Genomic DNA, 26,366 nt, shown 5'->3' on the forward strand with positions numbered 1-26,366 from the left:
CTTTAACTAGTAAACAGTACTAAATAAATAAAAATATTTATTTACTTAGACAGTCTAATACAAAATTATGTTAAAAATAAATTTTTGAAATTATCAGATAAATTATTTTCTTGAACAATTTTTTATACTGGAATGAATTTTAAAAATTTCTCATTTAATGATTTTTCTTCGAGTTGTTAATGCGTTTGTAATGAATTTGTTATATTTATTAAAATATTTTAATAGCTTTAGATAAACTAGAAGTGTTTTTTTTTTATCATTCTTTGCTAAAAAGTAAAATTTTAAAGTGGTGATTAAGAAAAAGCATCTGCATCGTTCTAGAGCTGTTGTATGTGATTACTTCTCGACGTTGGAAAGAATTTCTAAAACCTGCGTGAAATGCAGCATAAAGCGGATGCATTCAATATCTTGAGACATTTCTTTCAGCTATCCTTGATATTATTTTCTCGGTGTAGTTGTATCGCGGCCTTTTATTATCCTATCTTCCATGTAGTCCATCTATATGGAACTATTGTGCTTTACGATATAGTTAAGTTCAATATGCTATAAAAACTTCACTCCCATACACAGTTTCAATGCTTTATGATCATCACAAACATTTTAGTAAAGTACATATATTATTTCAAAATGAATATTGCGCCTTAAAATTTAAGAACTTGACCAATTTGATTTATTGTGTTTTGCTCGTTTTTAGATAAATAATATAATAATAGAATTTTTATTAAAATTTAGATTAATTAATTTTAGGAGTTTATTCATTTTTCTAATTTTTTTTCTATTGTTATTGTTTATTAAAGCTCGCTAACAAGATATTTTAACGAAGAACTCTCACTTTTCATCATTAAATTAATTAAACAAAGTTTAATTATCACGAAAACATATCTTAACCAATCATCGATTGAACTAATTTTCATATTTTTACGCTGGTTACAAATATAAATTTAATCGATTTACGTCTTTCTCTTTGATTTATTATTTATATTTGAATTAAATTTTAAAAAATAGTTTTTATAAGCAACGATTGGGTTATTTTTTTTAGATCTTAATATATTCTAAACAGTTATTGGCTAATTAAATGAAATGGATGAAACAATTAATGCCTATTGGTCAATTTCAAATATTAATGTTTTTTTTCTTGTGAGATTCTCCGTTTATTGGTTATTAAGCTGAAAGTAATATAATCAAGCGATGATTGGTGTTTTAGAGAATAATGAAATTGAAAAATACAATGATTAACATTTTAACATTTAAGGTATTTTGAGAAAGATTTAATCAAGTGATGATTGGTTGGTTTTCAGAATAAAAAAAATTGAAATAAGCTCTGATTGGTTTTTAATATTCAAAGCATCTAGAAAGAGATTTAATCAAGCGATAATTGGTTGTTTACGAAAACAAAATTAAAGTAAGCAATGATTAGCTAATTTTATATGATTATTTTATTTTTTTATTATTAATTTCAGCTACTATTGGTCGATTTGAATAAAAGTAAAATGCGTTTGTTGATTGATAATCGTCACTTGAATTTATTGTAAATGTGATTGGTCATGTTTACTTTGTACAATAACTTGGACTCACTGTAAACATAATGCATCTGTTTTTAAATTAAAATAACGATTGGTTTATACAAATATATAAAATGAAATGCTGATTGGTTGATTTAATTTTCTTTTTTTTACTTTTTAATTCTGTCAGATCGATAAAAATTACGAAGAAAAAAGATAATCTAAAGCAGATCTCAAAAATCAATTTTTAAAATATAACTATGATTTCTAAATTAATATATGGATTAAAATAAATCTGATTACATTACTAATTATTGAAAAAATAAAGAAGTCGACATAAGAAAACTTAGATTTGAAAAATTTAATTAAATAGCATTAAAAAATATATATTTTTACAGTTGTTTACTCGTTTCAGAGCCGTATTTCTAAATTGTGTTTTCCTCTTAATTAAGTTTTTCTATACAGTTACAAAGTAAAAAACTTCTGCGGAGAAATTTCTATACGTAATATTAAGTATTCGTCTAAAAAATGAATTAAAAAGGCAATTATAAACTTGATATCGGGATTTTATAAATGAAAAAGAAACAGGGAGAAAAAAATAAAGTAAATCATTAGTGTTATTAAACGAATAGAAAAATCTCGGAAAGTATAAAGAATAGCTTTATACTTAAAAGTTAATTCAAAATTTGTGTTTTTAAATATTAATAAGATTAAATTAAACTACGCCTATCTTCAAAATCTTCAAAATTAAGAAGAAAATTGAATGCAAGAATATGTTTACTAGAAGTTTTTTAATTATAAAAATACGACTATTATTTTGTTGTAGTATTTATAAAAGTTTATTTTTGGTTTGTAGCCTAATTCTTTTCTTTTTCATAAGATCAATACAATGAACAGGTATGTTAAGTATAGAAGGGAAAGGTAGAAAATAATAAATTGCAGGAGGAAGAAAAACAGGAAAGAAAGAAATTTCGTTTTGAACTGTACTTCCAAAGAAGTACAGTTTAGATGTTGTTATATATTTTTAATAAATATATACAACATATATACATCATTCATTATTGTAAGTCACATTTTTCTTTATAACACGATAAGAAAAATAGTCAACAACAGAAAAATTATGAAATTTAATTTGTCAGAATCTGAGAAATTTTTTTCATAAAGCAATTTGTTGTTAGATTATTTTCTGTGTTTTTTTCTATAAAAATTGCTTATATGTTAAAGTCATATTTTCTTCAATATAAATGAACATTGTAATGCATGGCACAAGTACTGTACACTTCAAGGAGAAGTATATAGCGAACTTTACACAAAGTTGTGCTTCTGTAACGGGCAGTTTGCTGTGTGCTTTGTCCATTACAGGAGGTCTGGCTCGCAGTAGATTTGGAATGATTAAGAGACGAGAAATGATAGGTAAAGAATCTCCCTTATAGCATGCCGTGAAGGTGCATCGAAGAGGACATATGGTCCTCCCTATTCACAATCCGACCAGAGAACCTTTTATAAAATATGAGGATTTGAATCCAAATTTTTCATACGAAGAGATTATACCTTCCTGTGAGATTATGTGGCTAACTTTCATTTTAAAATAAGATTTATTGATGCTTTTCATATAAAAGTATTTCTCATTTATAAAGATTTTAATTTTATACTAATCTTCATTTGCTTTCATTTTTTACAAATATACATAGTACTGTACTGTACAGTACTTTCGCCTTTATCAAGAATCTTTCAATATAACCATAACCTTTCTGAAAAATACTTTTTATAACCCATTATATTAAAAAAGTATAGAAAACATTTTAAAAGACACTTTCATAATCTTCCTGTGAAAACCACCATTCCCCCTACAAAAATTGCTGTTACTATGTATATATATTTGGTTAATAAATACAATGCAGGCGCTTACGAGTCTTCCTACTTCACCATCTATCCTATCTTACTTTTTCTTCACCTCCCGCCTTCCTCAACTCTTCTCATCTTTCCTATCCCCCTTTTACACCCAGGCAATACCTATGAGTAGTCCTGAGTCTTCATTCCCTTTGTGCTACTGCTACTACTGTATATATGTGTATGTATTTGTGAATATGTTATTTACGTATTTACGTTATCTGTAATAATCTTAGTTTAGTCACTTTATTTTCACTTTATTTTAATCTTTTAATGTATTCGCTTTAATTAATTAGTTAGAGATTTTATTGTATTTAAACTTTATGTATATTTTATATCCTTTTTTCTTTTGAACCCACATCTTGAAGATGCTGAGATTGGACCAAACATGGACCAAAGTTGTAAGAGGAAATTTGCTATTTTTCCGATTCTAGGGACTTCCCTACAGAAATTTCCAATAATATCAACTTAGAATGATTTAGAGAAACAATTTAGAATAAGAAGTTTATTAATAAATTAATTAACGGCAATAAATTTCACAACATACGAGGAAAAAGATGAAAGGGCAATTAAGTAATAATCGAACATCGTTCCAAGACACGGGAAGTAAGATGCTTAACAGTAACCAAAACAATCGATGAATAATGATGGGAATTATCAGTGATAACATCCGTGGAGTTCGGCGCTATCACCATACGAAGTCAAGAAAGAGTTAAAACGGTTTTGCTACTGTAATGACTCGGCTCGAAAGTCAAACCAATACTATAGTAAACCATATAATAACTCTCCTGCGCTGAATAGCGTATAAAAGAGGCCCAAAATCCAGGCACAGAGAGAGCTCCTCGGCAGACAACGGTAGAAAACACCAGCCTTGTCAGGCTGCCAACGAACTATCCCAGACGAGGAAGGCATCAACGGCGGACCTCATCGGCGGACAACAACAGTAGACTTAAGTGAACTTGTCCCGCCATAATCGCAAGGACATTTCGACTAGAAGCGAACGCCATTCACCGGCAGACATCATCAACGAAGGACCTAGTGAAGGACAAAGCAGAAAGGAAGAAGGGACTAGATCAAGAGACTGACTGGCCCTACAAGAGAAGACGACTTTCTTTTTCCTGGCATGTTATAGTTCGGATACCCCCCGTTAGGCAACCCCCTCGTTTTATAGATAGAAATAGATTTCTTGAATCGGATTTTAAGAATGTTATTCAGAACTTTGTTTCCGATAATAAACTCTTGTTATTTGTATTTCACTCTGCATTCATCCTCCTGAGAGGAACATTCCTGGACTTCGGAGTGACTTTTACCCTCGCGCCTTAACTATCTGGTTATGTCTAAATCGGCGGTGTGTCCGACAAAACACACCTGGTGGCAGGACCCTACCCTAAACTAACGTAAACTAACTTTTGACGGTCCCTGGTCCTCGCGTTCCATTACAAAAATGTTATTTTTCATAATGGAATTTTAATAAAGTTAATCTTAAATTAAAATATTTTTATTTGGGTACAAAAATAATTCTTTCGTTATTTATCATTTATAAGACTTAATTTTATTTTTAAGACCTTTTATTCTTTATTATAAAGGTCTTTTACATTATAAGCCGTGCTAAAAAATTCAATTTTTAGTCAGTGCAAGTACTATTGTATTTTGTCTTTATGAATCCATTTTGCAAGAAAGAATTGTACTGACTTAAAAGGTTCCAAGTTTGTTGATTTTTTTATTTTATCTAGTATAAAAGTATTTGAATTTCTTTTTTATCTTCTGTACAGATTGCACTCGATGATAAAATTCTGTTGAGAGCGATCTATGCAATTGCATTAGAGGACTAGACAATATTATGCAAAAACCTTATGAATTATTTAGCGTATTCCATTATACTATATCATTGGTACATTTTTCCGTTTTGCTTGTATTTTCTAGTATTTTTGAAAGTAAAATCGATGGAAATTCTGTTGTTTTGACTGCCTAGATGGTTTTCATCATCACGTTTTCAATACACGTAAAAAAAATTATCAATATACTTCGAATATTTTCGTACTTAAAAAAGTAAAAAATAAAAAATAAAACGAAATAAAATCATCTACCTATTTTAGTTTATGGATAAAATTAAATTTGAAACGAATTTTTGTAGTTGAAAGCGAAAAAAATCAATTTGATTATAAAATGTGATGATTTTTGATGCGTTTGTTCGATCTGTTTTGAATTTTTTTATACTTTTTTTAATTTCAATTATTTTATTTTTAATTCACTTTTGTGACATTTATTACTAATTTTTACTCTGTTTGACTTTTTCATTCCTGAAATCTGATTAAATATTAATGAATTTTTTAATAAAAACTTTAATGGAATCATGACAAATTACTTTAACGTAGCAAAAATATCGAAGATTTCACTTTGCCAAATATGTATGTGTATATATGTATTAGAGCCTTTTTTATGTACAAATATATATATATATATATTTATTTAATGAAAAAATAAAGAAAGGATCATTAAGTAAAGAACAAAGTATATTAAAATGAAAGAATTTCGAAAGGAAATTTTATGAAAAACTTTTGGAAAAAGTATGTAGTAGGAAAGGATACTCATTATGTTGGAATGAAGAATCCTGACTAAAATATTTTGAATTCCTGTTGAATAGTATTTAAATTTAAGCTATAAAACCCACTTCTGGATTTGTTGTGAAGAGTTTTCCGTGTTTATTTGTGTCGTTAATCTTTGTGTTTTAATCACTTTTTTACGATCGTTTCTGATATTCACTTTCATTTTCACTTAAAATAGTTGAAATGACACACAAGAGAAAGAATTCTTTTTCGATAATTACTATCGAACGCATTCATTATTCACTTACTCATCTCTGCATGAAAGAACGTATAAAATAATAGTTTATACGTAATTTCTCTATTGAAATTCGAATTTTTGAAAGTAAGAAACGAAACTAACTGTAATGTTTCCTAATTTAAAATAACAGAAAAAATAAGAATAAAAATTATTAATAGTTCAAATATCTGATATATTAATGTCCTATAATAAGAACTCCTTTGAGGGAATTTATTTTTTGGTTCTGAATCTGTTCTATATTTGACAAAAATTATATTATAATATTCATTTTCTATTCAATAGAGCATATATATGTTAATATACATGAATTTATTCTTTTGAATTAATATGAATTAAATTGTAAAAATTATTGTGAATTTTATTTATGAATTCGTGTTGATCTAAGGAGTAATTGATTTAAAATCTTTCTTGCAAGACTTTTGATTAATTTAAAATCTTTCTTGCAAGATTATCGATTAATTTAAATTTATTATTTTTTCGATTTTGTAGAGATTAGTAACATCATTATCATCACAAATAATTTCTGCGCTTACCTAAACTTATAGAAATTAATTATTAGGCACAAGAGAAGAGCGAGTAATTCTATCAACGTATATGCTTAAATCACAGATTACAGACCATATACACGACCTTTAATCTTACATTTAATCAGATTGGTTAGAAGATATTAACTGTTATATAGCTAACCAATCAGATTAACAAAATTACATTTGTACTTTTATCTTTCGTTTCTAAATTTGGGGCCAATTCTTTGTTCTCGAATTTGTTTCTTCTCTTCTGTATCTATTAAATGCTTTAAATGTTCATCGTAATATATCAATCAGGATTGTCTTTTGATAATAAAAATAATCTATCTCCAGCAAATTTGTCGCATTCTTTCCTATCGAAGAATTTGCAATAATGGAGAAGTTTTAGAATACTAATTAAACTGTACTTTAACGGGAGAGAAAGAGAGGGATAAAACAGCTGAAGTTTTTACTATGTTTAAATCTCTTTCAAATGTTGATTTAAACCGCTTAAGACTTAAATTTATATACAATTATTCAAAATTAAAATCTTCGAAGTGCAATAATCGGTTTATATGCAACCAAACTGCATACTTAATGTTAGAACAATCTGCGACTGGACTTAACAAATGATTAACACGCTAACGACTATTTGCTAAACATTTCTAATTTTCCAATCGTTTCACTTCAGTTATTCTATCTCGTGCCAACCCATTCCTTTAATATACTTAATAGTACCATTATAATGTTTATTGATTAATTATTCAGTTTATAGTTTATCCGCTTAAACGCAATTATCGTTATCATTCATGCGTTGACATTTTAACGAAAATGTCCAGTTATATAATATTTTAATAATATTAAAACCTGTCTAAAAATCTAATATAATAAAAGTTTCTTTAGTTCTTTTCCTATTGATTCGATCGATGTTTTAAACAGTTCTTATTCAGAAAAATTTGTTTGATGGAATTATAAAAAATAAATATATATAATACGTTATAAAGGTAAATATTTTATAAAAATACTTGAATTATTTATCAAGACTATTTTACATGAAATTTCACGCTCACTTCTTCCTGTAACTGTTTAGTTTCTGTCACGAAACATCGTTTAATTCTCGGAGAAGATAATTTGTTATAAGGTAGTGTGATTGTTGCAGATCTATAGTAAAATAATATAAGTAATAATTAGATAAATTTAATGTAAAAACGGTAATAATATTGTAAATGTGACAAAATTACTAAAGACTGAAAAAAATTAAGCTGTAACTATACGTAAATCGTTATATCACTGCAATTGAATGTGTCAGATATTTGTTTACGTCTTTTTTAAACATGAAATTAATGGAAAAGAATATATCATAATTACAAACCTATTAGCTTTTCTTTAAAATTAATTACTTGTATAAGATTCCGAAGAGAAATGTAGTTTTGGAAAAATCGATACTCACTAAACATGTTTGGCCTCAATCCGCAGGGACCTGGTTGATCTCAACTGTAACGATTTCTTTTGGACCTTAATGTAACACATTGCAGTTTAAGATATCAAACAAAATAAGTTTCGCCACTTTTTGAAACATAAACAAATCAATCCTGTTGATTTTTTAAATATTTGTTTTTAACATTTATTTAGATATAATTTTAATTTATATTTGAAACTTTATAACTTATATAATATATACTTCAAATTCTGCAATAAATTAATAAATTATCTCATTTAAGATTACATTTAATAAATTAACATATTGAGTTTAATAAACTAATTTCTAAATGTTACAATAACATTAAATAAATGGCGGATATTAATGGTCCTTAAAAGAATTAATTATAAGGTTTGACAAATTTTCCTTAATGGATATTCAATTCGGCTCCTTCAGCAATGTAACGAATTTAAACGTATCAATAACAGCTACTATAAGTTTATTTTATTCGTTATTTTTATTTATTTTTTTTTTTTTTTGTACTTTCATCTCTCCAGATTTTATATCATTGTTTTTCTATAATAAATGACAATTTTAAATGTATAATAATGGCAATTTCTTGGCGTATTTTTACACAGAACGCCTTATGCTAGCTAACTCCACCCTTTTCTTATCTTCGTAGACTTTAAAAGGTTTTAAACTTCTTATCTCAGTGATAACATCCATAGATTCATTGCTTTCGTCTCTTTTTTGGTGTGTCCTATGTTATCTCTAGCAAAATTATTGCTTCCCTAATTATCATCTCGTAAAAATAAAATTCTCCTTATTATCTCTTAAAGCTTTAATCCTGTTGTAAAACATAATAAATCATTCTAGCTTAAATTATAAGATTAACAATTATTTAAACATGAAAAATTGTATAAATTTAATTTGTATTATTCATTAAAAAATGAAGTAAAATTAAGATAATTCTTGCAATTTGTTAAGTAATATATAACCTCATCGTGATTTAAAAAATTAAAAAAAACAAGAATATTAAAGATTTGCTACAGCAAACAGAATAAAAAACAGTTGTTAAGAGTGTTTGCTGGAGTTTAATAATCGAAAATGCTTGATAATATCGTGCTTCGAGTACATTTATTCTTGAATGCACTCAGGATAGAACATTAAGGAAAGGAAAATTTTACATTTCACAATCTTAAGCACGGCTAAGTCAAGTTAATGAAGTTTAAATAGTGTTGAAGAAATTAAAATATTGATTTATTTTAAATTAGTTATTAATAAACATTAGAAAGCTTATACGTAAAAAATAGAATAAATATATATCGTAGCTTACGTTTCGAATATTTTAAAATTTAAAATATTTTACTTAAAAATTTTTTAAGGTTAACCTACAATTTTAATCTTTCTTCCTTTCTTCCTTTTATATCAGCAATTTTATGATTTAAAGCATCAATACTCCGGGAAATATGCCTAGATATAGTGAAGTATATATTTTATTTTTATAATTTTAGAAAATATATATCACGGGCATATATCATGTTCCTTGAAAATCAAATAAAATATTTATTTTCAGGGAAAATTTCTTAAATTAGGAAAAACGTGAATTATTTTCGATTGTAACTGCATAGATCTGCTCGTTTAACTGGAATTGTGTACTGTACATCTTTACCTCAATTTATCTTGTCTTGTCCTGCTATAGCAAGGGTTATGTACTTCAATTTGACATCACTCCTTCACTTTTATAACAAGGAGTGCAGAAGTGACATCAAATTGACATGAAATTGCACACTATCCCAATTGAATGAAGTAAAACTATGATTTTTTTCATGCTTAGGAAGCAAGAAGGAGAAGAAGAAGGAAAATAGAAGATTCTTTCCCTACACGCAAGGAAAAATGATACATATTTTCCCTACGTGTACAGTACATCCATTATTTTTTCAGAAAGAAGAAATTTACATATTTGAATTTTAAACGTAACAAAATTCTCGATTATCCGTATAGATGTTGTCATATTTAATCTTATAAATCACAAAGAGGATTTTCTAAATTTAATACTTTAATTCCTGTCAGTGGGATACGGAACATCTTGACAAAAGGATATTTAAATTGGTTCTTAAGTTAATTTGTAATTATATAGATTGTTTAATAACGTATAATCGATTTTTAAAAGTTATTATTATTTTTTTCAAGTAGCTCGAGAACGTTTAATAATCGACACGCACGGATAATAGGGAACAAAGCTAGCGTTATCGAATTGTTCCGTTTTCTAAACTCGTTGGAAAAATCGATATCGGCGCGGTTTTCTAACTAATTTTGTAAATTTAAAATAACAATGCAAATTAATTATCTTAGTTTTTGCCATTTTTCTCTTAACGGCACGCATACGTCGTAAAGAAGGAAGAGCAAGAGAAAAATAAAGTAATTTTTAACAATCATTTTACTTAGCTCTGATTTATCCTTAAGAGAAGAATTTATTATATTCATTCTTAAGGTAAATAAATTTTATTAGCATTAATTAACGAAAATTGCCAATGTGGATTGAGTTATGTGGGTGGTAACCATAACAGTTCATCAAAAGATAATATGATATTTCTAGAAGTAAGCTTGTAGTTCATTTTCTAAAGAATTAAAACTAACAAATGAGCACTCAATGGGTTTGTATAAATCATGGTTTCTACGTATAAATTGGATAATTTTCGCTTCATTTATCCTCCTGTTACTTAAATTGTTTTGATGAATGTTCCTTTATTTCGTATCTCAAATGTAACTAACCGGTGTGTAATCTTGTTACTTTAATAGTAAAATGGTTAGCGGTTTTATTGTTACGGTAGCAATACTACAATACCCAAATTCTTCATATAATATGTCTATTTATCGTCTCTTGTATGATTACGGGTTCGAATTTCACTAAAATGTTTTTTCTAGTTTGTCAAATTGCAATATATTTTAATTCGAATTGAATTTTTAACATCGTTAATGATTAAAATAACTGAAAAATAACTTTATTATAAAATATTTACCGAGTTAGTTGTTATAACAGTATAATAATTACTGATTTGATTGCTATAACAATGTAATTGCCGAATTAATTTTTAATAATCATAAAATATTTGCCTTTATTCTCCTTTTATAATAAAAATATTGCAGATATTGTTGTTATAGTAGTAAAAATTAACAATTAATCTTGTTATTACAGTAATGAAATAATCAGCAATCTTGTTATTGTAAGGTTAGGATAATAATCGAATTTATTCTTACGACAGCAAAATAATTACCAATCTTGTTATTTTGGTTCATTTTATAATTTATAAATGTTATCAATGCAGAAATAAAATGCTTACAATTAATAATCGTGTAATATATTAGCAAAATAATCGAAGGAATTTATTATTACGTAATGGAATCGTGTCAATCTCACTGGTTATAACAGTAAAACGGTTATCGACATGTTATTACAATAGTAAAATGATTATCGATCTCGTGTATGTAGGAGTAAAATTGTTACTAATCTAGTTGATACAACAGTAAAATAGTCGTTGAGTTGTTGCTATTGAATTGCATTTTAGGACGGCAATTTCGTTTTGGTATTTATTTTATTGTTTATATAAAATATAGATTTATTGCTGTACTTCTGAATATTATATGTGGCTTGTTGTGCAGCGAAAAATGATTTGGAAAAGGGGAAAAATTGCAATTTAAAGGTAGTTATTATGGCAAAAGCTAGTTTTCATAACTCTTTTTCTAATATATCAACTTGACTAAGCACGTATTCTCTTAGGGAGAGCCAGCACGCTTATTTCTGTTTAAATATATGTGGTTAAAATTAGATCAATAGAAGTTTCATTAAAGATAAGTTTTGGCTTTTTGTTACTAGAAAAAGATCCTTGATTACCCTTTCATCGATAAATGAGCTAATCATGGTCTGGGTCTGCAGTGAATCCCGTTCATTATTAAAGATAAAAGATCAAGTGTGTTAAGTTACTTGGTTGCATTTTTTAAAATTTACTTATGTATTTGGCTATTTTTTAATGGATGAAAGTATATAAATGCATAATATTTATTTAATATTAATAATTTATATTTCTTCTCTGTACTCAGAATTTTTATTCGATTTTGTGTTTGTCGGTCGTCTTCTGCAGCTGCTAAAATTAAATTTCGCATAATTAATTAGCAATTTTTAATGGAAATTTACTATTATTTAAGGTTTTCTAACGATTAAAATAAATACATTATTAATAATTGTTAATGTTAGCAGCATAAATTCTAATTTATGTTAGTAGAAAAATATGTGTCTAGGCCTTATCACAAAGGTCCAGCCAACAAAGTATCTTTACTTCACCTTTTTTAGGACCTCAAAAACATTTTTTTAAACAAATTATTCGTTCAATTGTATTTCTTGTGTAATAATATGCTTTAGTGTAGTCATATTTTATTATTTTAAAAAATATAATACAATTTTTAAATTCTGTTTTGCTTTTTAATGTACTGAGGGCCTCAGAGAGGCCCTGATGAGCGAGAGGAATTGAATCTAAAGGCTGTAATCTAAGAATAGATTACATGAGATCTGCAATTCAATGCGCTTTACGAAAATCAACTGCAGAAAAGTAATAAAAGATATTATTAATACAAGTGTAAAGACGTATTTAAAATATATTTAACTTCAATTACAAATCGTAATTTGTAATTGGATAAAGGATTAAATTGAAATTTAAGTGATCCGAATGAAATTTTAGTATTTAAAAGATTAGTTTTTGCTAGAATAATTCTTCTAGATACCGTACATTTTTCTAAATCTTTAATAAAATTATAGAAATTTTATCTTTATAGGATTTTCCAAATATTATTTAAGTTATATTTTTTAATAGAAAATTCAGAAAAGTGGTTAGAAAAGATATTTAAAATTTATTGTTATATATTATAAGATGAAATGCAAAATATCTTGAAAATAGAAGAGAATTTTAAGATCGAAAACTTTTCAATATAAAAGTTAGAAAACGAATAGGATATTATAAGTAGGGATACAAAATAAAATTTTCAAATTCAATAGAAAGTTTGAAATTCAAAATAATATATTTTTAAATATTCTAAATTTAATTTGGACGCTATTCTACTTCCTATGAATAATTCTAAAAAGGTATTTAATGTATTGAATAAGAGACGAGATAGCATTTTAAGGTTGTTTATCAGTAGCACCACTCTTACTACAAGTAAATGTAATGGTGAATATAGTGAAAAACTGAGATACACAAAAGAAATTCTAAGGATTTTGAGTGAGAGGTATCTGGAATTTAAGAATGAATTTGGAATATAGAATATTTTTTCTATATCCTACATACTAAAAATATGAAAATTCTCCAATATATATCCGAGAATAAGTATTGTTTTATAGAAAAAACTCGTATCCTAAATAAGGAGAAAGATGAAGAAAATGCGAAAAGAAAAATGTAATAGAAAGAGGGTCTTGAAATGAAGATTTTTAATGCAAAAAGTTTTCATAAGTGTAGAATAAATCGTAATTAAATCGTTTAATTTGTGAAGAAGAAAAATATTCCATAAAATAGAAGCTCTTACGAGCTGTATACAGGAGATATCAGTCATAGAGTTGAAAGAGAATTGGCTAAATGAAACACTTGCGTTAAACTGGATCGGTTGAAGCCATAGAAATGGGAAAAGATTGCCTATTTCTGTTTGTCCAATTGTACGTACAGTACAGTACTTCTCCGACTCCTCTAGGTTCTTTAAAATCTTTTTATACTTGATATCTTAGATATATCATAGAGAATCGCTGTGTAACCTACATATCAATTCGTTGTATAAGAGCGAACTGTTTTCTTTGTTTTGTTATCCAGCTATCATCCCAAGGTTATTGTATTTATTCACGTCATCCTATGTAGAGGAAAATAGAGAAGAATCGTAAATGCAGATAAAAATCTCTATTCTAAAGAAATATCACGTTATAGAAAAGAATATTTTGAATATAGAGAAACATAAACTCTGAATAAGTTGAGTTAGAACTGGATTGAATTTAAAATTTCATATTTTAAATTGAAAATAATATTTGTATTTCAAAATTTTAGTAAAAATATATTAGAGTTTATTATATTTTATACATTTCTCATATTATATGTAAGATTATTTAGTATTAATTATGTCAAGTTACAACGAAAATGTGTGCATAAATTCGAGTTTATAACCTAGTTTAATATATTATTTTTTAAATTTACAAATTCTAGGAATGAATTTATTATTAAAATAAAAGTTTTGAAGTAGTTAAAACGCTGTAGAAATAAATATAAAGGAAAAAATGTTTGATACAAACTCCATATCATTATCATTAAATCCATACAATGCATGTATTCCATCATCATTATTATTATTATTAAGGTGTATGTGTATGTGTATGAGCGAATCTATAGTAATAACATGCAAATGATTCTATCTCGGATATTTGCTACCTTTCCAATAAAGATCCTTCAATTGATTTAAACTAATGTAAAGTATAAATCAATTCTGCTGATGGAAAATTTGCGTTGGCTTTATGTAACAATCTTCCCTCCCTTTTTTTGTACATAGAAAACTTTTGGTTGTAGTAACGATTCTTTCTGTTTAACATATCGCGTGATAAACAGCGATAATATTGATGGCCTGTCTCAAAAATAGCAAAATTTTAAAGGTAGATACGTAATTTCTTCACTTAATGCTTTTGAAAATTTAACAATGAGCATGAAATGAGTTTTGTAAAAGTTTCAAAATTGGTTTTTCTCCTTCGTTTTTTTAATTTTTATTCATTCAAATTACGACTTAGAAATATGTATTTTTGTAAATTGAGATATTTATATATCTTATATATTAATCATTTATATCTTATATTGATAATCGATAACACTCAGAATTAATTCCAACTTCATTATAATTTAACAAATACAACTGATAACATTCTTCTAAATCTATAAAATTACTTTGAGAATAGAATTTATAATCATTTATATATGCGTGTGTGTTTTATACATATTCATTATCATCGAAACGATATTTAGATGAGGACATTTTTTGCTATAAATCTTTAACCAATGTTCGAGATATGAATATCACACATCTGTAATGGTATCATATTTTCATATAATGTATTTCTAACGTCAAATATTCAGAATAAATTCGTGTAATATATGACTTTTTTCATTACTTTAATTATTAATTGTTAAGTAAAACTGCATCTCCATGGGATAAAATGCGAATTTTTTCTTCAGACTTAAGATAATCGTTGGCTGGTTATGCGCCAGTTAATAATAAACTTTCTTCTTTTTTTTCTCCCATTTTCTTCCTCCCAGATTCTCGTCCGAATTTTCAAAGATGCGGCCTTTATTTCACGCTTGAAAGATTATATTTTGAACAATTTTACATCCTCTTAGACTTAAAAATTCGCTCTCGGTATAAAGTTAGATAACGCGTTCTAATATGTATTTTATCGGGTTATACCAGTGAATTAATTTCTTAACTATTCTTTATTAACGTAAGAGCAAAATTAATTCTGTTTGACGTTGCAAATCTTCAAGAAGAATAGAAATTAAATTTTTCTTCTAAAATCTCAAGTTTTAGAAAAGATTGTTTTGTAATTATGTAGTTTGAAGCTGTTAGAAAGTAATTAAAAATTGTAACATTCGACTAAGCAGCGTAATATCTTAATTAAACCATTGTAACTTCTGGTTTCGGGTTCGAGCACGTATCCATGCTTGCTCCAAGTATGAAATTATCTATATTTGTCGGTTCTTAGTAGAGATTTGAAGGGTTTCTGATGAATATCACTAGTTGGTCCACTACCCATTATTAATCTCAAATAGGAAATTATATTGTTGATGATATTTTAATTATAATTATAGCTGTATTAGATTTGTTCTAAATGCATTGGTTTAATTGAATAGTAATCCTACTCCATCAGTACAGTACCTATCAATTGTATTAAAACTATTTGTGGAGAGCAAGTACAGTACCTATGTCATTAGTACTAATGCTCCGTTAGGATCCCATTTGAAATGTTCAATTATAGTATATTTATGATTGCTAGAGAATTATTTTTGTCTAGAAACGTTGAACAAGAAGCTTTTTATAACAGTTATATTATAAATAGTTAGGTTATACGGCAGTCTTATGCAATAAAAAACTGCTAGTAAACACAAAACGCGGCCCGCATACAGTATTGAGTTTGATATCACTAGACCTTACCCGTATGATTCTGTATGCTTAACATGTAGGAAGACTTCACAGTATAGTATGTCCTGCATTGAACAAAAGTCTTAAAAAAAATATATGGTAGAATTTTTTATGAGGGATACAAGCTACAAAATCCTTCTCTAAATAAGTTTTATAAGTATGCTGCAATAATAATGAAAGAAAATAATAGTTATCATACTAACTGCGTGCATGCTTATATTTAGAATTAAATAAACTGGTCCGTATTTTTAAATTAATTTAAAAATAATGGATTTTTAATTTTTATTTCATTCTATTACAGCAATATTTCTTTTTATTATCATTATTAGTTTAAATATATAGCGGATATAATTCTTCTGTAGGGCTAATTTTAGTAATAGTAATAATAATATTTGAGACAAATAAAATAATTTATTAAAAATTTCCAAAGATGATAAACAGGGAGAAAACAGAGAAACCGATTTTAAATACTGCGTGGCTTAAAATACCATTAACCGTGCCAGAAATTTAGTCTTTACTATGTTCTACTAGTTCTTTACTATGGTAAACTGAGTCACTCTATGAAATAATTATGTGAAATGAATTGAATTTTCAACAATTTTAAATATATTTTTAATATATAAGTTTTCTAAACTAATTCTGTTAAGCTTTAAAGCCGGTTAATAAGTTTGATGAGAAAAAAAATTCAGGTTTTGAACTGTTATGAACTAATTAAATTATTCTAATTACTAATTAAAGTTCGCTGTTAAACATATAACACAAAAGTCTAAAGGAACCTAAAGGACTGAGATATTGTTAATGTCTTGATATTTATTTCTATTTATTGAAAAATAATGTTAATTAATTGAAGTGAAACAGACGGAATTTATAGTCCTACTTTTGAGATTAAATTTTGTTTCTGCTTAACATCTTTGAAGTCATTTTATTAATATTTGTCTTATGAACAATTATAATATCCAATATTATAATTACAATTAAAACTATATCTTATCGCTTTTATTGTATTAATTAACGATTGAGAATAACAAATCAAAGCTACAATTGTATAACGTTAATGGCTACAATATTTAAAGAAATAATGATAATTAAAAAGTAAAAATATTGCTGTAAAATAGATTAAAAATTGATTTAATTTTAGGTAAAACCATATTTATAGTATATATTTTTTTTCTTTTAAATATAATTTAGCACAGGGCCTATGACAGAAAAGGCCAGAGAGTCATTTGGTCAAGAGGTCTTATATGTACAGTACTGTACAAACTGCTTCAAATTGAATGCTTTTGTAGTTTTAATTTTGATAAAATATACGAAATTCTTTGAAAATTAAAATGGTTCACGTTTTCGATATTTATAGAAACGCAATTTAACAAAATATAATAGAAAAATTTCGTTTTGTGCTATTACAATAGTAAATATTGTAATCATTTTAATCTAGTTGAAAGAGCAGTTAATAACATTCTTGATTATGATATAGTTGCATTTGCAGCTGTTTATAGTTGAAATAGCGAATGAATTATGATATTTTAACGTAATTTAAGTTGTAATAGTTGTAATAATTGAACAACTCGATGCTTTAACTGCAGCTACATATTACAAATAGAGTAAGGTATACAGTACAGTACTTTCTATTTAGCCTATAAATATAAAAATGAAAAACACATTGCTTAACAAATGGAAAGTATTTCTTACAAAAATACAAATTTCATTTTTAAAAATATTATAATAAGACAAAAATCTAATTTTTTTCTCGTTAAATGTAGCAATAAATGAAATATGTCCGTGTATATTTTACATAGAATTTAATTCTAAAATGTGTATAATAATGTGTAAAATTGTAAGAATGCCAATCGTAACTGTTAATTGCATTAATAGGTTTAGTGGCCCTTTAATTAATTATAGTGATAAGAATAGGTAAAGTTAATGGTCTACTTGTTGCTAGCTGTTAAAGGACTTAACTGTTTAAAGAGCAATAGAAGTTGTGTAATTGTTGCAATTATAAGAACTGCTTTAGTTTCAGTTTCAAACGTTACAGATATAATTATAATAATTGTAACAATCGTTGAAAGTTGAACTATTGCTAAAACAGCTTCCAGTATCAATAATAAAGCTTAACATTCAGAATTTCGTCCAGTTTCTGCCTTAATCATTAAAAGTATAATTCAATGTTCGTTGCTCTAATTCGAAAGAATGCAACGTTAGCTTGAAGACATTACATTTTAGTTCTATAATTTTTTAAAAACAGTAATATATAATTCATTTTGAAATTTAATTATAAAGTTGTCGGTGGTGTAAAAGAATGCCTTTGGCTGTTGTAAGTTTCTTGGCTATAATATTTACATTATATGTAAAGGTTTTGAAACAAGATAATTACTAATTACCTATTTGTAATTCAGAATTGTGATTCCTTAATTGAATTTGAATAATTATTAACGTCATGCTTGACGAAATTCTTGTAATCTAGTTTTAATTATTGCATTTTAAGAATTTATATCTATCTATCTAATTTTAACTATATTTATCTATTTGTAGTTCTTTTTAAAATTTGTTTCTTCTATTAACAACATAATTTACTTTTCAATCGTAATAATTAATTTTACATTTATTTTCTGGATAAAATTAAGTGATGAAATGTTTTCAAATATTTTTCAGATTTCGTGATTGAACGAGACAAAATATGAATTTTGATAAAGAAAATGGTTGAATACTACTAAAGGGTAATTTTTAACCGTAACTGCCTGCTATCAAAATGTGATTTAAATCCGTTTTATATGCATAATTTTAAAAAGTTTCGAGCCCCGAATCAAAATTAAACTTCATCAAGATCAAGATTGATATGAAGTATTTCGGGGCTGCTTTACTCACGCTTTGTCAGGTGATTTGTTACACCATGTGCCAGAAGTGTCCAACGGAATGTAGATGCGTGTGGAAGGACGGAAAGAGAGCCGTGGATTGTGCTAATAGTGGCATTGTAGGCTTTCCAAAAGATCTACAAAGGTCCTTTGGCAATATAGAGACCAACATACAAATTCTCTACTTCACGGGGAATTTTTTAAAAATCCTACCCAGCAGAATTTTTCAACGACTGGGCATGATCAATTTACAAAAGATATATTTACAGAAGTGTGCCATCGAAGAAATAGCCGACGATTCCTTTTATCAAGTGGCGAATCTTATCGAAATGGACTTGAGTTACAATTTTTTAACATGGGTGCCAAGCGCAATATTTAAAGACACTCCGATACTGAGAAGACTTCTGCTCAGCCACAACCCGATACAGCGTTTGGACAATGGCAGCTTCGACGGTTTGTCGCATCTCACTACTTTAGAACTGAGTAATTGCCACATACAATCAGTAGACGTCGACGCCTTTCGGGGTCTACATAAATTAGAATACCTGAAACTCGATGGAAACCGCTTAGAAATCATTACTAAAGATGTCATACGTGATCTCCCTCCATTGCACGCTTTGGATCTACATAGAAACTCTTGGACGTGTGATTGTCGCGTTGGAGAAGTACGTTTGTGGATGGTTGAGCGTAATGTGCCTTTCAGCGATCCACCGAGATGCGAAAGACCCCCAAGACTACGCGGCCTCTTTTGGGATGTTTTAGATCTCAACGATTTAGCGTGCCCTCCGGAAGCTGAAAGCGTACAAAAAGAATTAATCGTAACAGAACGGCAAGATGCCATTCTGAAATGTAAAATACGCGCATCTCCAGAAGGTATCGTGCGTTGGATTTGGCGCGGAAGACCAATAGCCAATCTCTCTTTAATGTCGTTCGGTAGGCAAATGTATCTCATAAGAGAGATCGGTAACACGGAGAAGACGACTCTTTTAACGATTTTCAACGTCATGTTAAAAGATAGCGGGGTGTACACGTGCTTTACATCAAATCCAGCCGGTAACGCGTCTTCTGAAATCACCCTCACGGTTCTTCCTCTAATACTGCACAACAGTAGTCTCACTGCCGGTGAAATATGTGCCATTATTATAGGATCTCTGATAGTCATCGTGTTAACAATAGCTTTATTCCTTGTAATTTTTCATCACAGATTAAAATTCCCAACTAGGGAAGAGAAGTTACTCATATTACCCAAACCTATCGCTAATTTATTCACCTTTCGCTACAGTACACCCTTCGGCAGGAACCATAATAGCAATTCCACTCAGAAACCTAATAGAGTACAAGAATCAATCAAACCGATAACAGACGTGTTAGAAAACTCCATCGACGACCAAACAGATTTATCATTAACTACTACGCCCAACGTTGTTGTTATCGAACAGAATCAAATACTGCGTAACGAGAACGACAAGATGATCAATTCCGGTTCACTCGACTCTACAAATCTTAATGATGTTGATATGAACTCGCAACATCGTCAGGTATACGAAAACACCGAGCAACGTCCACAAAAACACGAAGTAGTAGTCGCAGTAGATCAGGTACATCACGCTGTATCCAACGCAGCAGCTAGAGATTCTCCCGATGAAGGATTAGGAGATGAGAGAGAATACGATACAGAAACTATTGACTGATTTTATTTCTCCAAGAAGAAAAAGAATAAATATATCAAAACAAAAATCAATTTTTTTCCTATAATCGATATTTGTGTCATCTCTGTCTATCGTCTATGTGTCGGGTTTAATTTCGCACAGTGTTTAGTTACGCAGCCGTATTATGTATAGTATATACCTTTAAAAGAAAGGGATCGAAATTCTTACGTGTGTAACGCAGTTATATCAATATTGAACCAGTTCTTACAATGCAAACATCACAGTTTGGTATGAAACAAAAACTTCACAAAGTTGGGATTTACGTTTTCAACTGTATAATGTTGTTAGCTCCTGTTTTTAGGCTCTTGCATAAATAAATATTTAATGAGTAAAAATAATTTATTCATTAGAATTTATGAGAAATTTTAAAAAATGACTGTTATTTTGATAATATCATCACGTGATATTAATTTAATAATCATTACGTGATTATTAATCAAAGCAATTTTGAGAGGACACGTCAGAATTTCGAAACTATAAATATTTTTATATATTATTAATTCGTTTAATTGTTTCCCTATATAAAAAGACAGAAAAATACTCGAAAATACGGCTCAAGAAATGAATTTTTCCCTATATTCTTAACACAATACACATCTCCTTCACGTAATAATAATAGAGTTTTCAGTAAGCAAAACTGGAAAAAAAAAATATATATATATATATATTCAATTATCTGTCGATAATAAATGCCCAAACTTATTATAAATTATTATAAATAGGACCTGAGTTGATGTAATTATTATAAACAATGTATAATAACTGTTAAACACGAGTTGTTTCTAAGTCTTGAGTGGTAGCATACTGTTGCAGTATTATGTTATTGTATCTAAAAAAGAAGAAAATCTATCAAAAGAATAAAAGCATAATATTTTATTTCTAAAAGCGTATTGAGTTTATTATTTTTTAAAGTGCTTAATATTATATGACGCCAACAGGAAGGCAAAGAAAAAATTTTCTGAAGTAGTAGCTAAACTTTCAGGAAGAATCTAAACTTCGTATATACATATATATTGCATTAACTAGTTAATAACTCATCTTTTACAATGAAAAATTCGAAAATTGACTTGAGTAAGAGGAATTTTTTAATTAAATATATAAAATTTCTTTAAATATAATTAATTATAAAGAAAGTTTTAAGTACGATAAAATGAAATGAAATTCCTATATATGTAAAGCTATGTGACATTTCTATCTACAAATGAAATTAAAATTACTTTTTAATGAAACTAAAAATTAATATAACATCAAAAAATTCAATTAAATGAAAAATATAGTAATGCATATTTTAATTACAATTAAACTTGTGTTTCTAAATTTTAATTTTATTAAATTACAATTAAACATGTAATCGAGATTAAATTAATTGGATTTAAAGAAAAATTAATTTTTTCATTAATTGTTTTTAAATCGATTTCAAATTGCAATTATATGCAATTTAATTGTATATCGATTATTAATTGTAATTTAAATTACATTGAAATTAATTTCGTTTAATGTCAATGTAATTTAACGAAAAAAATCTTAAAATATTATTTCAATTACTTTAAAATGAAATTTAAAAAAAAAAATAAATTTATGAATGTAAATGAAATAGGATTCAATTCCGTAAACGCGATTAAATTAATTTTTTAGAAATATTAAAATGAAATAAATATTCTTTAGGCTGATAAAATAAAGTTTTCGGTTATTAAAAATGTATTTTTATTTCATTTAAATGCAATTAATTAAGATAAAACTACTTTTAAAAGCATATAAAATAAAAATAAAACACTCTAAAGTGCAGTTAAATAACATTTAGAGCTCTTTTTAAGTGCAATTAACAAAAATTTGCTGACGTTAAAGGAAAATAAATGAAAGAAATTTAAGGAAATAGCAAATAAATTAAGAGCTTTAAAGCCAATTAAATAAAATAAAAGGCAATATTTCAACGAAATTGAAGAAAAATAAGACGATAATCGTTTTTTATTCATACAAAGCATTCCCCATTCTACTTAACTAAATTAAGACATTACAATTATAAAAAATTCATTATTTTAACATACATATCTATCCCCAACATCTCTGCATTTTACATATATGTCATAGAGTGATTGAAAGCCGGTTAGATGTATTTTTCATTTCTATATAGAAAGAGATAAATCATCTAATGTCTTCTATCTGCCATAACAGTTTCGTTTATCTTCACCGGTGACACATTAATAACAGTAAATCATAGAAATTTCGAAAATAATTATCCATAGATGGCGTTAATAGTTGAATGAATTTTAAATCACTCTCTCTTCTATTTTTCTTAGACAAATATATAATTTGATACGTAAAAAAAGTTAATTAATTATGAATGATATTCTCTTGTAATATAGTTTCGAATATTAATACAAGTTATAAAATCGGATTTATAGCTTAGGGCCTTTGGAAATGTGCACATAAATTAAATAAGTTTAAAGCCTCACGCTTTTAAATTCATTATTATTTAATGCGAATGAAAGGCCTGATACATTACAGATTAGAGCCACAAGTCAACATTCAACCCTGAAAAGTTATGTTTAATACTTATTAATTATTATTAAATATATGTTATCAGTTAAATGGTTAGAAGTATTTTATTGTTTAATTTTATTTATTTAAAATAAAAAGAAAGAATAAAAATCGAACAAATAGAAGACAAACTGCTGAGCCTTTCATTTTTTTTCCACCTTTAATATTTGTTTGTCTGACAGTTTTCAATATGGACAACTTTAAAAAGATGTTCTTTTTATACAAAAAACCTTCTTTTTTATATATTTATATATTATTTTTCTTTAGCAGTTGGCAGGTGTTTTTAGAATTTTTATATTGTTATACAAGTACGGTATCATTTTTTATACGCTTATTATAACATTTGAGGGTTGTAGGAAAAGAAAGATATACAGAAAAAAATAATAATAAATAAAATAAAATAAAATTCACACTCTAGATATCCGGTATTGATGTCAGTTTTAAAGAAGATTTGAATTACGACAAGAGAATATATTGTTCCATTGTTTCCCTTTCACTTGGATGGCTTTAATTTGCTTTTCAACATCTACCACACTAAATTTCAACGATAATCGCGTTTACCGTGTTCAGATAAAAATAACTGAATCATACGAAACGACGTAAAAAAAATAATTGAAGAATTTGGTTTTGTGTTTTGATTATCAGTTTGTGAACATTGACTTGATCTTGGAAAGAAAATGAGCTTCATCAATCTTCCCTCTGACAATTTGCCTTTAGAATGTCTCTTATATATTCTTCTTCTTCCTGTAAAAAGTAAAATTTTATTGCCTTTTTTTCCACTTAAAATTACACTAATAACATTATTATCTAAATGATAAAAAAAGAGAAGAGATGGTTTTAAGATACACAAACAATCTTGCAGAGAGTTTGATATATAAATTGCCCATCGTAGATAGTAAATTTAATAGAGTGTAGTTGACGATTTGCACCTCTTATCTACCATTTGCTTTCCCCAATTTGCTGCTGAACGATGGCTCTACAATCAGCTTTCATTATTTATCATTAGTGGCAAATGCAACACTATTTCTCTCCATAAAACCGATCAGGATTTGTATCGATAACGTTTAATCTGGATGGAGAAATCATCTTTCACTCACTTGTATACACGTTAACGTTAACGAGGTAACGTTTAGTGCATTATTATAACTAAATGTACTCGTTCTAGTATAATTTTAGTGTGTTTATGAAACGTACTTAACCAATCTTGATATGTTTAACATGGCTTGAATATCTAACCAAGTTTGCAATATTCAATATTAGAAAACAAAACTCTCTCTGTTTAATGTATACATTTATGCTTAGAAAATTTATGCGTGATATATTCCTGTATTAAATTTCAGCTTCGTGTTTTTCTTTTTCGTTCACTTTTTTATTTCTCTTTTTTTCCTCTTCTTACTTTTATTTTTAATCGTAACTTTCTATCGCTGCCACATAATTTCTCTTATTATTATTTTTACTTTCCCGGCTCCCTTATAACAGAAGGAAAGTATGGCGATGGGTCAAAAATCATCTCCAAGATTTTTACATTTTTGGACACGGGGACCTTGAAACGTCCAGACATACAAAAAAAAAAATTGGGATGTTTTTCTGTATGTATGGATGTTAGTATGTGTGTGGGGAGGCACAATTTTGTTCACCTTGTTTGAAGCTTAATAACTCTTGTGCTTTTTGTCGAAAATTTCTGACATTTTGAAGAGAAGTTTGTATAATAGGAGGATTAATGCTATTAAATTTTGGTGGTTAAAGGTCAACGAGGTGAGGAGATAAAGGGGGATCATGATTCGAGTAGGGTAATGAACTTAATGACGATTTTACTCATTATTAGCATTTAGAATTTTTTTTTTTTTTTTTTTTATAAAAGTTCTCGCTACCTTCAAAATTAAGCATTTTGCAATTTTATAATAATTAATAATGTCAAAAGTTTTTTAAAATAAAATATCATAATAGATGACGCCACACGCAGTTTTAAATGTTGCCGGGAAAGTTAAGCAACTCGTTGCTGGATTTTTTCAATGTCAAGATAACTTTTCAAATAACTCAACAATTTTTTCAAATTTTAATGCATTTAATTCCTAGAAATTTATCGAATTTATAAATAAAATTTAAGAAATCCTTTTTAACAGAATCATTTATAAAACTGTTTTCTTTTAAGTTAAAAATTCAAATATTAATTAACAACAACAACAACAACAAATATGTTTTTTTAAAAATATATAAACAATTTTAATGAACGAAAATAATAATTTACATCTTGAATAAATAAATAATTTTAGAGTTTAGAATTTATTTTATTTTACTAATTAAGGTTATAATTTACGTTTCAGACATCACAAGACTTGCAATATATAATATATATATATTATTTATTAAAAATAAGAGATTTTAATTATTTGAAACATTATTTTTTAATTAATTAATTAATTAAAAAAGATTTATCATAATTAAATTTCAGAATAATTATAATTGCACAGATGATAATTATCATCACCACACGAGAATAAATTTAATCAATTCACGAAGAGTTAGTAAAGGAAACACATAATGAAAGTCAAAATAAACAATTTTTTTTTATAATTAATTTTTTTAAATAAACGAAAATAAAAGCTTTACCTTGGTTTAATTTTCAGTGTAAAAATAAAACACGTGAAAACAACACGGCACGTAACAATATGAGGGTTTTTTCAAAATAATTTATATATATATAAAACAAAAATAAACTACTTAATTAAATAAGAATATTTTAAGAAAATATATTTAAAAAATAATATTATTAATTTAATTTCTACGTATACAAATCGATATTTTAAAAAAAGTAATAAATTTTTATTAAAGGTAAATTAATTTAAATATTTTATTTTATACATTATTTATTTACTGTACAGTAAGTTTAATATTTA

General features: G+C 27.0%; 1 protein-coding gene across 3 annotated transcripts in view; it reads left to right on the forward strand.

Annotated features, from left to right (window-relative positions):
- LOC136985193 (leucine-rich repeat and fibronectin type-III domain-containing protein 5-like) overlaps positions 1-21,773 on the forward strand; it is a 44,034-nt gene extending 22,261 nt beyond the window's left edge. For all 3 annotated transcript variants that reach the window (XM_067282415.1, XM_067282416.1, XM_067282414.1), the window contains one exon: positions 19,023-21,773. In XM_067282415.1, the coding sequence (XP_067138516.1) occupies positions 19,207-20,913 (1,707 nt within the window). In that variant the 5' untranslated portion in view covers positions 19,023-19,206 and the 3' untranslated portion in view covers positions 20,914-21,773. The remainder of the gene's footprint in view (positions 1-19,022) is intronic.
- Positions 21,774-26,366: the final 4,593 nt, after the last annotated feature.

Source organism: Centruroides vittatus, unplaced genomic scaffold (assembly GCF_030686945.1).
Source record: "Centruroides vittatus isolate TY-2023 unplaced genomic scaffold, ASM3068694v2 contig_955, whole genome shotgun sequence".
Taxonomy (NCBI): domain Eukaryota; kingdom Metazoa; phylum Arthropoda; class Arachnida; order Scorpiones; family Buthidae; genus Centruroides; species Centruroides vittatus.